Consider the following 19,273-nt stretch of genomic DNA (forward strand, 5'->3'; position numbering starts at 1 on the left):
TAATCTGTACACCCAATGTGGGGCTCACAACCCCAAGATTAAGAGATGCAACTGAGCCAGCCAGGTACCTCATGAAATAAAACACTTTATTATTGATTGATTGGTTTTTAAGATTTTATTTATTTATTCATGAGAGACACAGAGAGAAGGAAGAGACAGAGGGAGAGGGAGAGGGAGAAGCAAGCTCCTCACAGGGAGCCAGAACTCTGGGATCACATCCTGAGCCAAAGGCAGATGCTCAACCACTGAGCCACCAAGGAATCCCTGATTGATTGATTTTTAAGTAGGCTCCACACCCAACTCGGAGCTTCAACTCAAGACTCTGAGATTAAGAGTTGCATGCTCTACTGACCAGGTGCCCCTAAAATACTTTAATATTCCATATTTCTAATGCTTTAAATTAGTGTACCTAAATAAATCAAATAAGTATACCAAATATTGGCTTTATTACTTTTCCACTTCCTCATACATTTATAACCAACAATGAAATTGGTTTTTTTAAGTTTTAACAAAAAATTTAAAAAGTCACTTCATAATTTTTCCCATTGATTAATCATCTTGCATGGTTTCGGCTTACATGGTCATTTTAATAGTTTCACACTACCATGCAAAGTGAAGACTGTACATATGTATGGGGGCAGGGAGAGTTATAGATTTTTTCCTTTTTTTAAAAATTTTTATTTATTTATGATATTTTTTCTTAGTATCAAACCATCTAAGAGTAGTAAATTGCATAAATCATTTTACCCCTAAAATACTTAAGTGTATATTGCCTAAGAATAAGAGTATTTTTTAATCTAACCACAGAACAGTAGTCAATTTAAGTTACTTTTCAAGAATCTATCTATTCTTCAGGGATGAAAGATGCAATCAATGCCTGCTGTTCAAAGACAAAGACAGCAGCTATGAAATTTATAAATTAGTTTTTCAGATGTAATATAGTTCAGGCAATTATATAGTTTAACTTTGAAGTTTAAGACAATGTTAGTAGTAGAAGTAAATGGATAAAAATAAAGAAAATGCCGGGGGAAGGAGAACCGGGGTGGCTCAGTTGCTAAGCGTCAGATGGAGCCCCACATCAGGCTCCATGCTCAGATTCTCTCCCTCTAATAAAAAAAAAAGACCGTCCCTCTCCCCCTGCCCTGCTTACTCTCCCTTGCTCTCTCCTAAAAAAAAAAGAAAGTAAACAGGGATGCTTGGGTGGTTCAGTGGTTGAGCATCTGCCTTTGATTCAGGATGTGATCCTGGGGTCCTGAGATTGAGTCCCGCATTGGGCTCCCCACAGAGAGCCTGCTTCTCCCTCTGTCTATGTTTCTGCCTCTCTTTCTGTGTCTCTCATGAATAAAGAAAATCTTAAAAAAAAAAAAAAGAAAAAGAAAAAAAGAAAATGGGTAAATAAAACTTCCTAAAGCTAGTCAAATATTCAATTCAATAATCTTAAACACTTCCTAGGTATATGGGGAATAAAAATCAATTTTTATAACCCTTACTTTAAAACATATTACAAAAAAAAAAAAAATATTACAATCCTGGGACGCCCAGGTGGCTCACTGGGTTAAGCAGCTGCCATCAGCTCAGGTCATGACCCCAGGGTCCTGGAATTGAGCCCCACATTGGGTTCCATGCTGAGCAGGTAGCCTGCTTCTCCCTCTCCCTGCCATTTGCCCTGTTTGAGCTGTCAAATATTTTTTTTTAATTAAAAAAAAAAAAGTTACAATCCTTTCAGGGATTCCATAATCACAAATGGAACCTCATGATGCTACACAAAAATGCTAAGTTAAATACACAATAGGGTTTAAGTATACAGTACAAAAAAATTAAATACATAATAGGGTTTAAATACACAGTACACAGTACTTGTCACAAGTAGAGAAATTTATTCATGTATTTATGTATGTATGTATTTCAAAGTAGTTTATTATTCTTATTTTAAGTAATCTCTACCCCAACACAGGGCTTGAACTCAGGACCCTGAGGATCAAGAGTCCCATGCTCCACCAACTGAGCCAGCCATGTGCCCCAAGAGAGAATTATATTTAATTGAATTCATGGCATTTTTTACCATCTGCCATGTGCCAGACATTGTCAATATGCTGGCTACTAAGTGTGGCAGGGCTCCTGCCCTCAAAACCTACAGAGAATATATGGAAAGACAATCAGGGTATTACCTGCTATCTGCAGAAAAACCTGATGTTAGGAGAATTGGAGAAGACGCACCTTATCTAGCAGGAAAGGAGAGAAATGCCAAAAATTTCCTAAAAAATATAATTAACATCTAGCTGAAGCTTGAAAGATAAACAGAATTAAAGAGAGAGGAAAAGTGCTCAACTCAGAAAGAACTGCATATGCAAAAGCCCAAAGTAAAAGAGGGCACAAAACTCTTAAGAAAAAATAGCTGAGCACAGTATCATTTTCAGTTAAAGGGAAAAGAGAAAGGGAGAATATGGTGTAATGGAAAGAAATTCAACCTGAAAAGACCTGGTTTCCAGGCTTTGCTCTACAACTTATTAGTTGTTAAGACAAGTCTCTTTACTTCTCTGGGCCTATTTCATAATGAGCAAAATGGGGACACTACCACATTCCCCCTTAAAAGGTTGCCTCCAGGATCAAGTTTTTTTTTTTTTTTAAGATTTATTTTTATTTATTTATTTATGATAGACATAGAGAGAGAGAGAGAGAGAGAGAGAGGCAGAGACACAGGCAGAGGGAGAAACAGGCTCCATGCCGGGAGCCTGACGCGGGACTCAATCCCGGGACTCCAGGATCACGCCTTGGGCCAAAGGCAGGCGCGAAACCGCTGAGCCACCCAGGGATCCCCCCCCCCCTTATTTTTTAAAGATTAATTTATTCATTTGAGAGAGCAAGCCAGCGAGAGCACAAGCAGGGGGGAGAGTCAGAGGGAGAAGCAGACAACTCACTGAGCAGGGAGTCTGACATGGGGCCTGATCCCAGGACCCTGGGATCATGACCTGAGACAAAGGCAGATGTTTAACCGACTGAGCCATCCTGATACCCCCAGGATCAAATTTTAAAAGCATGTAACAAGCCATAAAAGCAAAAGAACGATAAAAAAAAGAATTTTGCTCACCAAAATATACCATTAAAAATATGTAATGTGGTAAATCACAGGCTGGAAAAAGTATTTTTGGTTCATACATCTAGAAAGGACTTCTACTCAAATATATGAAGAATCTACAAATCAACAATTAAAAAATGAGCCAATAAAAAGGGTGCAAAAGATCTAAACAGACATTTCATCAAAAAGATATACAAATAACCGATTTGCACATGGAAAGGCATTCAACATCATTAGCCATCAGACAAATTTTTTTTTAAAGATTTTAAAAATTTATCTATTCATAAGAGACGGAGAGAGGCAGAGACATAAGCAGAGGGAGAAGCAGGCTTCCTGCAGAGAGCACAATGAGAGATTCAATCCCAGGATCATCACCTGAGCCAAAGGCAGGCGCTCAGCCACCCAGGTGCCCAAGAAATACAAATTAAAATGAGATACTATTTCATAATCGCCAGAATGACCAATATCAAAAACCAAATGCTAGCAGGTATACAGAGCAAGGACAGCTCTCATACACGGTTGGTGGGGAAGAGTATAAAATCAAACAGCACTTTAAGAGTTTAGCAATCTCGGGGATCCCTGGGTGGCTCAGCGGTTTGGTGCCTGCCTTCAGCCCAGGGTGTGATCCTGGAGTTCCGGGATTGGGTCCCGCGTCGGGCTCCCTGAATGGAGCCTGCTTCTACCTCTGCCTGTGTCTCTGCCTCTCTCTCTCTCTGTGTCTGTCATGAATAAATAAATAAAATCTTAACAAAAAAAAAAAAAGAGTTTAGCAATCTCAGGGAACCCTGGATGGCTCAGCAGTTTAGCGCCTGCCTTCGGCCCAGGGTGTGATCCTGAAGTCCCGGTATCAAGTCCCACATCGGGCTCCCTGTGTGGAGCCTGCTTCTGCCTCTGCCCTCCCCGCTCCCTGTCTCTCGTGAATAAATAAATAAAATCTTAAAAAAAGAGAGAGAGTTTAGTAATCTCTAAAGTTACACATATATTTTTCATATTGACCTAGCAATTACACTTTTGTCTATGAATACATGTCCATACCAACTTGCATAAGAATATTTACCACAAAAAAAAAGAATATTTACCACAGCCTTATTCATAATACCCCAAACAGAAAACCTATCAAAAGGAGACTAAAGAAATTTGATACACATAGACAACAGAATATATTCAGCAATAAAAGGAACAAACTATGGAAACACATAGACAAGTCTCAAAAACATAATGGAACGTGAAAGAAGCCCCTTAAAAAGAGCATATGCTGTAATTCCATATATATATATACACACATGGACATGGTGTCCATATATACTTTACTTTGGGATATATATTATATATATATAATACATATATAATACATGTATTATATATGTATTATATATATGAACACAAATGGAAAACCTATTATGGTGATACAAGTCAGATACAGGGATAGAGAGAGACGTTAACTGCAAATAGGCACAAAGAACTTTCCATTGAGATGGAATTGTTCTCTGGGGGTGACTGGATGGCTCAGTTGGTTACGTGGTTAAGCAGGTTAAGCGGCTGCCTTGGGCTCAGGTCATGATCCTGAGATCCTGGGATCAAGCCCTAGATGGGGCTCCCTGTTTAGTGGGGAACCTGCTTTTCCCTCTCCTCTGTCCCGATTCCTGTTTTCTCGGTCTCAAATAGAGTCTTTTTTTTTTTTTTTTTAAGATTTTATTTATTTATTCATGAGAGACACACACACACACAGAGAGAAAGAGAGAGAGAGAGAGAGAGAGAGAGGCAGAGACACAGGCAGAGGGAGAAGTAGGCTCCACGCAGGGAGCCCCAAGTGGGACTCGATCCCAGGCCTCCAGAATCACCCCTGGGCCAAAGGCAGACGCCAAACTGCTGAGCCACCCAGGGATCCCCTCAAATAAATAGAATAGAATAGAATCTTAAAAAAAAAAAGAAAAAAAAGGGAAATGTTCTCTGTATGCTGTTTTGAATAGCACTATACTGTCAAAACTCACCAAACTGAACACAAGACTTGTGCACTCTAATGTATGTTACATATATCTCAATTTTTAAAAAATGACACCACAAATATACAATCAGTAAAATCCAGAGAGTGGGAAATTCTGTAAGACAAGTAACCACATTTTTCCACCAGAAAAGAAAAATGGGGAGAAGTGACCTATAGGTTAAGAGAGACTTCAGAGACATAGTAACTTTACAAAACATGTGAATAATCTTAAAAAAAAGGCGGGGGGTGGGATCCCTGGGTGGCTCAGCGGTTTGGCGCCTGCCTTTGGCCCAGAGCGCAATCATGGAGTCCCAGGATCGAGTCCCAGGATCGAGTTCCGCATCAGGCTCCTGGCATGGAGCCTGCTTCTCCCTCTGCCTGTGTCTCTGCCTCTCTCTCTCTCTCTCTATGTCGATCATGAATAAATAAATAAAATCTTAAAAACAAACAAACAAACATGTGAATGAACTTTGTCTGAAAAAGAAGACAACCAACCACTTAAAAAAAAAGATTAGGGAAATCTGAATAAAAATATTAAGAAATTATTCAGGGGCACCTGGCTGGCTCAGTCGGCAGAGCATGTGGCTCTTGATCTTGGGGTTTTAAGTTCAAACCGCACATTGAGTGTACAGGTAACTTAAAAATAAAATCTTAACAAAAAAATTTGTTTTACTGTGATACTGGTAATGTGGCTATGCTTTTGAAGTCTTTATATTACAGAGCAACATGATGAACCTCATAATATCAGGTAAAACAAACCAGAAAAAAAAGAATATATACTATACTATTCCATTTCTTCAAACCTCAAAATCAAAATTAAATTACAATGTTAGAAGTCCTTACTGGGTAAAAAAAACAAACTAGTGATTGGGAGAGGCATGAGGAAGCTTCTGAGGTGGTGGCAATTCCAATCTTGACTGCGTGATAGTTATAAGGATGTTCATTTTCTGATCACTCACTGAATTATAATAAATTTATATTTTGGGGCACGTGGATGGCTCGGTGGTTGAGCATCTGCCTTTGGTTGCCCAGGTTGTGATCCTGGGGTCCTGGGATCAAGTCCTGAATCAGGCTCCCTACAGGGAGCCTGCTTCTCCCTCTGCCTCTCTCTCTCTCTCTCTTTCTCTCTCTCTCATGAATAAATAAATAAATTATCTCTTTAAAAATTTATGTTTTATGTTCTTTTCTGTATTTGCATTATTCCTATTCACAAACAGTAATTTTTGCTTTTACTATTTACTAAAAACTTAAGATATATAGAACTAAAGTGTTTACAGATGAAATAAATAAATAACCCCATCTGGGATTTTTCTAAAAGATTTTATTTGAGAGAGAAAGAGAGAGAGAGAGCATGTGCATGAGTGGGGTAGGGGGAGAAGCAGACTCCATGCTGAGCAGACAGCCAAACTTGGGGCTCGATCCCAGGACCCAAGATCATAACCTAAGCCAAAAGCAGATGCTTAACCAACTGAGCCATCCAGGTGCCCTCCCCATCTGGGATTTAATTTAAAATAACGGAGAGAGAGTGGAGGATACAGATGAAAGAAGAGTTCCTCATGTTAATAATTTCTGCAGTTGGTGAGAAGTACACAGTTCATCATACTATTGCTTACTTTGTGCATGTTTAAACATTTTCATAAGTTTTTTAATGTATATAACCTCAATTACTATACTTCTAAGGAATGATAAGGATATACTGAGAGACAGAAAAACAGGGACACCTGGGTGGCTCAGTGGTTGAGCATCTGCCTTCGGCTCAAGTCGTGATCCCAGGATCTGGGATCTGGGAGTCCTGCATCCGGCTCCCTGTGAGGAGCCTGCTTCTCCCTCTGCCTGTGTCTCTGCCTCTCTCTCTCTCTCTGTCTCTCATGAATAAATAAATCTTAAAAAAAAGAAAAAAGAAACATAGAAAAACAAATATATGATTAAGTTCACTTTGTTTTTATTTTGAATGCCCCCCCTCAAAATGAATATAACCCAAAGCCCAATAACAGAAAAATGAGCAAATAAACTAGAGGCGGCCATGGTCTTTCACAAGACTTTTTAGTGACATGGAAATGATAGTGATAAACTTAGATATAAAATTAGGGATGCCAGGGTGGCTCAGCGGTTTGGCGCCTGCCTTTGGCCCAGGGCATAATCCTGGAGGCCCGGGATCGAGTCCCACATCAGGCTCCCTGCATGGAGCCTGCTTTTCTCTCTCTGCCTGTTTATCTGCCTCTCTCTCTGTATCTATCTCTCATGAATAAATAAAGTCTTTAAAAAAAATAAAAAATAAAATAAAATATCAAGCATAATCTTAGCTACATAAAAATACTTTTATGTATGGGAACAACTAGAAGATATGCTGGTTCAGTGTGGGATCATGAGTGTCTTTCTAATGTATTTTTCACAACTAGCATATATAATTTCTATCACTAGAGTGGGGGGAATCCTCTTAAAAACATTCTATCAGGGGAATCCCTGGGTGGCTCAGCAGTTTGGTGCCTGCCTTTGGCCCAGGGCACGATCCTGGAGTCCCGGGATCGAGTTCCGATCGGGCTTCCGGCATGGAGCCTGCTTCTCCCTCCACCTGTGTCTCTGCCTCTCTCTCTATCATAAATAAATAAATCTTAAAAAAAAAAAAAAAAAACACACACACACACATTCTATCAAAGTTGAGGGAAGAAAGCAAAAACATTAATAAATAATGGGAGAGTCATCACTTTTACATTCCAAAAGACTGATCAGTATGGAAAAAGGTAAAATTTTACCCATGTGAAAATCCTATCTGAATTTTTCTCAAGTCCTTTGTATTATCCCTGTATTTAATTACAATTCTAGGAGCCCTTTTAATATCAATTAATCCCTTAGTACAATTAGCCAATAAAGTATTTTTAGAATTTAATAGCATATAAAAAAGCATTTATACCCAAAGGAACGTCTTTTCAGAAACTGAATAGAAATAGAAACTATTTCACAGCTAAGCCAGTGCTTCTGGTTTAAAGTCCTGTGGCAATGAACTTATCAGATGCTTGTGAAACGAACAGACAGATTTTGGTTCAAATGGACATGTGTCTGCTTGCCATTCTAGTCCCATTAGAGATTTAGCAGAAGCCAATGAATTTTATTAATATGAGCAGGTATACACATTCAAGTAATTATTACGTAGAACAAGACTGAGAAATTTTAGCCAATAGGTTTCAGTTTTCAGATGAGTCCACCAAATGAAGAGATATAGCTAGGTGATTAGAAAACTCTAAACCTCTGAAAAATGAGAAAAGGCTGTTCTTACACAGGGCAGGCTGAGAGGCATAGAGATGTGCTACCTTCCTTCATCTAAAACCACTATGTACATTTGACCATGGCATTAGAAATTCCTATTCTACTTTTACCCAGTGGAGTTCTCTGGCTCTTTGTACCCAGTGGTACAAAATTCCAACTTGACTTAAGATGGCACAAGTACCAAGTGGGGCTTTCTTGAATGTGCTATTATAATGGCCACATGGACTCCATAAAGGGAGAAACTAAAAAAATAATAATAATGTATTTAGAATTACAAAAACATTTAACAAGGCTCTGTATAAAATTTTTACAAAAAATAAATAAATAAAATAAAATTTTTACAATGATTTTATAAAATTAAACTCTACGCCCAATCTGGGGCTCAAGGTCATAATCCTGAGATCAAAAGTTACATGGTCTACCAACTGAACAAACCAGGTGACCCCCCAAATTTTTAAAATATAGAATCTGGAACAATTTTGTGTCACATATGAAGAATTGGTTAAAAAAAAAATTTAATAAAGTACAAAAGAAAATGGATCTCCCCAAATGTTTGTGTCCTCCATAACATAATGTTTGGGGCAGTTCCTAATATCTTTATAAATGACATAGAGGACAACTTGGTGTAACACTGTGAACAAAGGGAGATAAATTGAGAAAGCTCACAAGCCAAGTGAATGAATGTTATATGATTAGCCTCAGACTTGGACAAGTGTCAGGTAAAAAGGCCTAGAAAAAATTAAGTAATTCATATAGTAATTAAAATAAAATGGTTTCTCAACTAATTTTGCCCCAAAAAAGTCACCCAAATCTATTATGCTACCTCATGACATTAGCCAAGAATCTCTGGGTAGAGTTTTTCATAAAGTACACTCAATAATTGGTGAATAAAATATACTACACCATAGACATAAAGATTAACATTAAAAAAAAAAATCAAAATTATGCACCTGCGTAGCTCAGTTGGTGAAGAGGCTGACTCTGTAGCTCAGTTGGTTAAGGGGCTGACTTAGTTTTGGCTCAGGCCACGATCTCAGGGTCCTGGGATCAAGATCTGAGTTGGGCTCCTCACTCAGTGAGAAGTCTGCTGGAGGATTTGCTCTCTCCCTCTCCCCTTATGTACTCTTTCTCAAACAAATCTTAAAAAAAAAAAAAAAAATCAACATTGCAGGCATCTAAAGTTGACCCTCCAACTCTTGGTTTCAGCTTGGGTCATGATCTTAGGATCATGAGACTGAGCCCCACACTGGGCTCCATGCTCAGTGTAGAGGCTGCTTGGGACTCTCTCTCTCTCAAATAAATAAATTTTTTTAAAAAATCAAAATATATATATATATTTTAAGATTTTATTCATTCATTCATTGAGAGACACACAGAAAGAGAGGCAGAGACAGGCAGAGAGAGAAGCAGGCTCTATGCAGGGAGCCTTACTGGACTCGATCCCAGGACCCCAGGATCATGCCCTGGGCTGACGGCAGGCACTAAACCACTGAGCCACCCAGAGATCCCCACCCAAATTATATTCTTACCTTTGTATAAAACCATGGTATTCTCTCTTAGCCAATGGCACTACCTATCAACCTAGGACTCAAAACAAGAACCTGCGAGTTATCCTCCTCTTCCAGAACATCTGATGAGATCACCAAGTCCTATCAACTCTTTGCCAAAAAACTTGATTCAGTCTAGCCTCCACCTCTACTCTTGGTACCAAACCTCTAGTTATCATTTCTTTCCGAACTATTAGATTCTTATTTCATTCCCTTACCTCTGCAATTCTTCCTTCACCAGTCTATCCTCCACAACACCCTCCAACAGTGAAGTTTCTAAAACAGAAATATGATCGGGGGGGCTTGGGTGGTACAGTTAAGTGTCTGACCCTTGGTTTCAGCTCAGATCATAATCTCAGAGTCATGAGACTGAGCCCTACATCAGGCTCCACACTCAAAGTCTGCATTAGACTCTCTCTCCATCTCCTTTTGCCCTTCCTCACGACTCACTCACTTGTTCTGTCTCTAAAAAATAAGAAATATGATCAAGCCTCCCCCATGTTTACACTTCTTTTAATGTCTCCCCATTACCAACTGCACAAAGTATATACAACTTTACATGACTGACTCTTCACCTCTCCGATTCCCTACCATTCTTATGTTCCAGTAACATTCAACTTCTGGCAATGCTGTTTTGAACTTGTAACGCTTGTTTCAAACATATTTGCCTCTGGACTTGCTGGTTCCTCTTCTTTGAATTTCTTCCTCAGTCATTCCCTCCTTTCTCTTGCTTCTGTACTTTGTACCTTCTAAATTTCATTTATCAGAGTATAGCATAATTATTTGTTTATATGGCTCTTATCAGACTATGAGAACAGGGTACAAGACAACTCATTTCTGTATACCCAGTACATTCTTTAAACACTGAAAGCACGCCTGAGAAGGTTTGTTGAATAAATAAATGAGCACAAAACCAAAAGAACAAAACTTCTGAGCTTATGATAATTCTTACAGTTTTGACAACCACACTAAGAAATAGTTAAAAGATAGAAAAAAATGTGGAGAAAGGCAATTATAATAATTAAAAAAAAAGAAGTAACTTCCATTTAAGGAAAGACTAAAAAAAATAGGCTTCTTCAATTTACAAAGTCTGAGATGTGTTATAACTAATGGTACAGAAATTGTAAATGGAACAAATGATACTGTTTACTAAATCCTGCAAGCATTCAACCAGGCAGCAACACTGTATCTTAAAAGGAATTCTTTTCAGAAATTCCATTTCTAAAAGATTCCCTCTATTTAACAAAGTAAATTTAGACTCAAGGTATTAAGCCAAAACAACAATGGTCTAAGTGGGCCACATCTGAAGCACTTAGCATGGTGCCAAGCACAAAATATACATCTGAGATAAGCTATTATATGGATCCTATCAGTAAAGTATACAACTCCCTTTACAGGAAGTCAAGGAATACCAACAATAAGCACTTTTCAGTCCACAATAACTTGTTGCAGGTAACACTGAGGCAAACATTTACTGCTAAGAAAGCTTCTTGGTAATCACTATATTATATACCTGAAACTAATTTAATGCTGTATGTTAGCTTTGCAAGAACTAAAGTAAATAAAATTAGGGCAGCCCGGGTGGCTTAGCGGTTTAGCGCTGCCTTCAGCCCAGGGCCTGATCCTGGAGACCCGGGATCGAGTCCATGTCGGGCTCCCTGCATGGAGCCTGCTTCTCCCTCTGCCTGTGCCTCTGCCTCCCACCCCCACCCCCCCCCCACCCCCCGGGTCTCTCATGAATAAATAAAATATTTTTTAAAAATAAATAAATAAGCTCCTTGGCAAAGGAGGTAAAAAAAAAAAAAAAGTATGTATACCTGCTACTGCAAAAAAGCAACCTCTACTTTTTGATATGTCTAATTCTGCCATACCATTCTTTCAAGTCTGTCTCATAAAAGCCTGTACTTTACCATTCCCTTCCTTTAACCACTCATCATGGAGAAGTTTCCACGGAAAATGAAGAAAAAAAAGCAGGTGTGTGTGTGTGTTAGGTGCACACATACAGATATAAATAAACACACATGTACATATTTTGTTTTGTGCAAGTGGCATTAAGCAGCAGTCTTCAAATACTTCTGAACTGACTGCCTCTGATTCAAACACTTTGGCTATACAGCTATGATCAGTAGTTTAGAAAAATGTCCACACGTTCAACTAGAAGGAAACACATGAAGAAAAGCTTTAAAAATAATTTTAAGGCAGCCCCGGTGGTGCAGCGGTTTGGTGCCGCCTTCAGCCCGGGGTGTGATCCTGGAGACCCAGGATCGAGTCCCACATCGGGCTCCTTGCATGGAGCCTGCTTCTCCCTCTGCCTGTGTCTCTGCCTCTCTCTCTCTCTCTCTGAATAAATAAATTTAACAAATCTTAAAAAAAAAAAACTTTAAGCTCTGAAGTTTAAATTAAGGTAGTTAACTTAATTTTTTTTTGAACACACAGAAAATAGACTGCTAAAATAATTCCAGTGGTTCCCAAACTTTATCATCTACCAGAATCACCTGGTGGGCTTGTTGAGCTCAGATTCCTAGGTTCACTCCCAGTTTCTGATTCAGTAAGTTTGGAGCTGGACCTGAGACTATGCAATGCTAACAAGCTCCCAGATGATGTGGTCATCTTTGAAAACAACTAGTTTAGGGACGTCTGGGTGGCTCAGTGGTTGAGCATCTGCATTAGGCTCAGGACATGATCCTGGAGTTCCCGGATTGAGTCCCCCCATATCGGGTTCCCTGCAGGGAGCCTGCTTCTCCCTCGGCCTGTGTCTCTGCCTCTCTCTCTCTGTATCTCTCATGAATAAGTAAAAAAAAAAATCTTAAAAAAAAAAAAAAAAAGAAGAAAAGAAAAAGAAAAAGAAAACAACCAGTTTAAACTATTAGAATTGAGAAAGACCTGCAGATGAATAAAATAAAGCTTGGAGAGTCTTTCTGATTACCAATCTAAGGTTCTTTCCATTGTTAGCGTTCAATTTTTATGTTCTACAAATTTATGTATTTTAGAAAGTGCACAACACATTTTGTTCAATTCAACACTTTTCTGAACACTTAAATTAAGACATGATCCTTGTCTTAAAGATGTCTACTCCAGCTGGATGGAAAGAGACTCATGGTCAAATAATTTTAACACATGACTGGTCCTACAACAGAAATGCATACAAAGTGCCTCAGGAATGTAACTGAGGAGAACTCAAGAGAAGAATATCTATGGGCTTGAAGAACAATTAGGAGCTTACTGAGAAGACAGAATGGGGTTGGAGGGAGAGCATTTTAGAGATGCACATTCACAGAAAAAAAAAAAAATTCATCTGTACCTACTATGGGCCAGACACTATACCAAGCATGGGGATAAAACAGTGAGAAAAGGCATTGTAGCAGCCTATAATGATACTTACAATCTGAAAGGGAAACAGACAATCAAACAATTCAAGTAAATATAGAGTTGCAATTTTGACAGGTGTTATGCATAAGAAATATTTTATACTACAGAGAATTTATAACTGGAAGATCCGGTCAAGAAAATGCTTCCCTAAGAAAAGGGTCTGGAAAATGGTACCTTACCATTCTATATACCATGTTCAAACCTTTGCACATAGAGTGTTTGTAGACACTATTCTGTTAAGTGGACATTTTGTCTCCTGAAGGTTCAAAGGAGGAATCTTGGTAGGCTACTACTCAACCTGGCAAAAGGACTTTCAATTAACTTCCTCACAATGCCTAGCAGCAACAAATACTCATGCCTATTATCCAGGAAACCCATTTCCCAATATCAACAGGGGAACCAAACTAATTATGAAAGTAGCCCAGTGAACATAGTATAAGAGACACAGACACTTGGGTGGCTCAGTGGCTGAGCATCTGCCTTTGGCTCAGGTTGTGATCCCAGGGTCCTGGGATCAAGTCCCACAGTGGGATCCCTGTGGGGAGGCTGCTTCTCCCTCTGCCTATGTCTCTGCTTCTCTCATAAATAAATAAATAAATAAATAAATAAATAAATAAATAAATAAATAAAATATTAAAAAAAAAAAAAAAAGCCAGGGTAACTAGATGGTCTCAAGAAATAAGTAGCTTGTTTCTCCTTCCTCTAATGACCAGAACAACATATGGCAAATTTTTGTTCCTTGGCTTCCCTTCTCTTTGGTTCTATTCTAGACATTCTTCTAATAACTGTCAGCACTCAACCTCAGAATATAGTAGATTAATTTTATTATACTTTGTCTTCATGAAAAGTTAACCAACCAGCAATGTGAGTCTCAATGACGTAAACAATATTATGCTATGTGTGTGCCAGGGAAGTCCTGCCTTGTCCTCATGGAGCATATAATATAGACATAATTAAACTTTCTATCTGTATCCAGTTAGACACCGTAAGAGGTAAGGAAGAAAAATTATGAGGATTTAGGAAAGAAGTTTCCTTCAATACACAGGACTACGGAAAAAATATTGCAAATAGGGTTTAGAAGATGAGAACTATGGTAGGGACAAGGAGACAACACAAGTGTGTGGAAAAAAACAAGAAGGTAGCTTGGTTTGGCTGGAACATACATGAATTAAGAGTACCTAATAAGATTGTAGTAGTCAATTGGGGCCTGAATATCAGGCTAAGAAGTTTGTGCCTACAATGGCAAAACCCTTCAATTTAACCAAGCACTTATAAACAATTTCCAAAAATTAAGTTTTATTTTCACTAATCCACACATGAAAAATTAAAGTTCATAGAAGACCTGGCTGGCTCAGTCAATAAAACATACAGGACTCCTGATCTCCAGGTTTTAAGTTCGAGCCCCATGTTAGGGGTAAAGTTAAGGTAATAAAATTTTTTAAAGTGTCAAAAAAAATTAAGTTCATCAAAGTTAAGCTTAATAAACTGAAATTCAAAGCCAGGTACCATGAACCAAAGTCCAGTGTCCATTCCACACCATTGACTTTACAGAATTTACAGAGGATAAGAACATGATCAGAACCTGAGAAACATGGGGATCCCTCGGTGGCTCAGTGGTTTAGCGCCTGCCTTCGGCCCAGGGCATGATCCTGGGGTCCAGGTCCCAGGATCAAGTCTCGCATCGGGTCCGTGCGTGGAGCCTGCTTCTCTCTCTGCCTCGTGTGTGTGTGTGTGTGTGTGTGTGTCTGTGTGTATATCTATCTCTCATGAATAAATAAAATCTTAAAAAAAAAAAAAAAGAACCTGAGAAACACAACATTAAGAAACAATGGTAAAGATACCCACCCTCCCCCCAAAAAAAATCCAAGGAAGAGGTGACTACAATAGTCTAGACTAAGAGTCCAAACTGTTGGAGTGGCAGTGTAAACTACATAAAGATGAATATGAGAAATCCATCAGATAATAGCTACTGGTTAAATATGAAGAATAACATAGGAAAGAATAATAGATGATAGCACCATTAACAAAAAAATACAGTGGTCTCTTCCATCTTAAAATATAACAAAAACATGAGAGAACCTTCTCTGGATCCAGCACTTTAACTTGTAACTATGACCTGCTCCCCTTCTCTCTTCACAGCCAAACTTCTCTACACTTCTCTTCATTCACTGTCTCTATTTAACCTCACATTTATTTTGAAGAATGTCTTCTGCTCCAAATTGCCACCGAAACTCCAGTTTAAAATCACCTCTATGTTGCCAAATCCAATGAAAATCTCCATCTTCAATATACTCAGCCTCTGGGTAGCATCCGTATCAGCTGACTATACCCTTCCTCTTTTTTTAACACCATCAGTATGAAATGTTTAAGAATACCACCTGGAACTGGACAAACCTGGGCTCAAAAACCAATAACCAAAAAAATAAAATAAAATAAAATAACCAACCAAACAAACAAACAAAAAAACCCAATAACCTCTCCAGTTGTTATCTGATGGTCTTGGACAAATTATATAGCTCCATCTTATGGAGCTTTCCTGATCTATAAAACTGAGATAATAAAAGCACCTACTTCATAGTTACAAGCATTAAATGAGTAAAAATGTATTAACACTTAACACAGTGCTTGATAAACAGTAAGCATCACAATCCTCTGGCTTCTAAGATACCACTACTCTCCTGATTTTCCTCATACCCCCTGGCCCTCCTTCACTCCCTTTGTAAGCTACTGTATGTCTACCCAACTTTATTTATGCACATGTATGCCAACAAGACACAGGTGTATGCCAAAAAGCCATTCCTGTGGCCCAGAACCATAGCCCGTTACCTATTCAACAGTTCTAGAGATACCTCACATCCAATCTGACCAAACCTGCTCAAAAGTGAGCTTTATGCTCATCCCCTCAATCTCCAGACCTGCTTTTCCTCAGTGTGCCCTATCTCAATAAAAGGACATCACAAGTCATTCACATGAGAAAACCTTGAGAGTCATGCTTACATGAACCCCCTTAAAGTCACCCTCCCACACATCCAAGGAACCAATCCTGTGATTCTGTTTTCTAAATACTTTTCAAACCCTCCCTAATACCACTATCTGTATTCTCAACCATATTTCCTTTGTATCTTACCTAAACCACTGCGATAGCCTCCTAATTGGCATCACCAAATCCATTCTCTCTCCCTCCCTGATCCTTTCTTTATACTGCAGCTCTTATTAGTCCACGCATATTACTCCTCTGCTAAACATGTGCCTTCCCACTGTCTTCAGAATAAAGCCCTACTTGACCTGACTCCTGACTACCTTGTCAAGATTTTAACTCTCTCCTGTACTTATTTCTCAGCAGTTTCACTAGCCTTTTTGGTGGTTGGTAGATTCTTCCAATAGGTCAGATTCCTTCCAACCACATATGCTAATCATTTCCTTTTTGCCTCGTTATCTCTTACTCATTCTTTAGGTCTTAGTTTTAAAAACTTTCTCAGAGAAAATGTTCTCTGATGCCTCCTCCCCACTCCTGAAGTTTAGATTAGGTCACTCTATCATATATTCTCACTGCAGCCTATATTTACTTTTGTAGTCCTTTGCGTAACTATAATTGACATTACTAAAAGAACTATTTAATTACTAACTTCCCCACCAAACTGGAAGGTTCACAACAGAGGGACCATGCCTGCCTTGCTCATTACTGTATCCCAAGATCTTTGCATGGTGTCTGACACTAAATTAAGTACTTATAATATTTTCTCATTCATACCACAGGGCTTTGCATTTGCTGGTCCCTCTACCTAGAGCTCTGCTGACCTAGATCTGGTCCCCTAAGCATTCAAACTTTACAAGAATGACTCCTCATCACTCAGGTCTCAGTCACAAAATGCCATCTTCTTAGGGAGCCTTTAGTGACCATCCAATCTCAAAGAGTGATCCTCAACCTAAGTAGAGATGACTCTTGAACAACATCGATTTGAATTGCATGGGCTATCTTACATGCAGATATTTTTCAATAAATACAGTACTATAAATGTATTTTCTTTTCCTTATGGTTTTCTCAACATTTTTTCTCTAATTTACTTCATTATAAGAATATATAATTTATATAATATACAAAATATATGTTTGTTGACTTTGTAGTGTTATGGAATGCTTCTAGTCAAAATAGGCTATTAGTACTTAAGGTTGTGGGGAGTCAAAAGTTACATGTGGATTTTCAACTGTGCAGAGAAGGTCAAGGCCCCTAGCCCCTGCTTATTCAAGGGTCAATTGTATATCATCGCCCTCTTAATTTCTTTCAGCACTACTTGAAACCACAGTATTTGGAAATTCTGAAAAAGTAAGGCCCAAGCAAAGTAGCTGCCACAGTGTAAGCACTGAACAAACATTTATGCGAATGAATCTCCTGAATGAGAAAAGATTACCTGGGGAACACCAAAGTTCATCAGTAAAACATATACAAACTGTCCTCCAACAAAGTTGAAAAAGAGGCAATATAGCTTAGAAGCCTTGGGAGCCAGACTGCCTGCTTTGAATTCTGACTCTTCTTAACTGGATAACCTCAGACAAGTTACTTAATTGCACTATGCCTCAGTTTCCAAACTAGAAAATGGGAATCATAGGACCTATGTCAAAGGGTTGCTGAGGTTAGTCAATATGTATAAAGTGCAAGTACGAGGCACATGGTATACATTCAGTTAATGTTTGCTATTATCCATCAGAGTAGGCTTTTTCCTACCTTGTTTCAAATATACAGTGTGTGTTGGGCAGCCCTGGTGGCTCAGAGGTTTAGTGCCGCCTTCAGCCCAGGGTGGGATCCTGGAGACCCGGGATCCCATGTCAGCTCCCTGCATGGAGCCTGCTTCTCCCTCTGCCTGTGCCTTTGCCTCTCTCTGTCTCTCTCATGAATAAGTAAATAAAATCTTAATACACACACACACACACACACACATATATATATATATACAGGGTGACTTTTTTTTTATCTTATTCACCCAAAAAGGCTCACCATTTTTTTGTTAATTCACCACATGACTCCAAGGGCATCTTTCAGACAGATTAAGATATGTGGATGCCACATCTGGAGTTGTAGCACCATCCTCAAGTTCTGGTAACCCTCCGGAATTATGATGATCAGAAGATATAATCAACAGAGAAGTACACTGGAAACTATAAAAGTACTATAAATCATCACTATATTTATGAATCTACATTCTCTTGAGGTCACTGTCAGAAGCAAGAGTGTGTTAGCTAGATTACTGCCCTGAGAGGACAGAGTTCCTAACTTCTGTGATCCAAGGATATAAAGAGATGGATTAAAGTTGAGGCTACATTAAATTCACAGAGGGCCACAACCAGCTCATGAAGCGCTCTTTTAAGAATAATCATAGGAGGGGCACCTGGGTGGCTCAGTGGTTGAGCATCTGCCTTTGGCTCAGGTCGTGTTCCCAGCGTCCTGGGATTGAGTCCCCACATCAGGCTCCCTGAAAGGAGCCTGCTTCTGCCTATGCCTCTGCCTCTCTCCCTAAGTCTCTCATTAATAAATAAAACCTTAAAAAAAAAAAAAAAAAAAGAGAGAGAATGATCATAGGACAGGGGTACCTGGGTGGCTCAGTAGGTTAAGTGTCTGCCTTCAGGTCAGGTTATGCATGATCTCAGTGTTCTGGGCTCCTGTTTAGTGGTGAGTCTGCTTCTCTCTCTCCCTCTGTGAGCTCTCTCTCTCTCTCTCTCTCTCAAATAAATAAATAAAAATATTTTAAAAACATGATCATAGGGTATCGAGCTACAGGGCAATTCATTATATTCCAATATTTGCTCACATCAATACCACAACTTTTATCTCATTTTTCTATCTGTGAGAGAGAGTATCAAAAGGAAGTTTCTTGTTCTAACTTAATTATTGATCTCAATACAGTGAATACTTACTTTGGTTATCCAAGTAAGTTGACCTTAGGATAAGTTAAAAGGAGTAATAAATCTGCACTTGGGTTGAGGATTTTCCATAACCATTTAGTTTTGTGAAAATTTGACAGCAACAAAAAACCCTTT

General features: G+C 38.8%; 1 protein-coding gene across 8 annotated transcripts in view; it reads right to left on the bottom strand.

Moving 5' to 3' along the window:
• KDM2A (lysine demethylase 2A) overlaps nt 1-19,273 on the bottom strand; it is a 151,712-nt gene that overhangs the window by 85,419 nt on the left and 47,020 nt on the right. Inside the window, exon 1 of one of the 8 annotated variants that reach the window (XM_038563780.1) lies at nt 18,234-18,350. The exons of the other annotated variants lie outside the window; for them this stretch is intronic. Within the exon in view, the coding sequence (XP_038419708.1) occupies nt 18,234-18,236 (3 nt within the window). The 5' untranslated portion in view covers nt 18,237-18,350. Of the gene's footprint in view, nt 1-18,233; nt 18,351-19,273 lie in introns of those variants that run through there. 8 annotated transcript variants of the gene reach the window in all.

This window comes from Canis lupus, chromosome 18 (assembly GCF_011100685.1).
Source record: "Canis lupus familiaris isolate Mischka breed German Shepherd chromosome 18, alternate assembly UU_Cfam_GSD_1.0, whole genome shotgun sequence".
In the NCBI taxonomy this organism is placed as follows: Eukaryota; Metazoa; Chordata; class Mammalia; order Carnivora; family Canidae; genus Canis; species Canis lupus.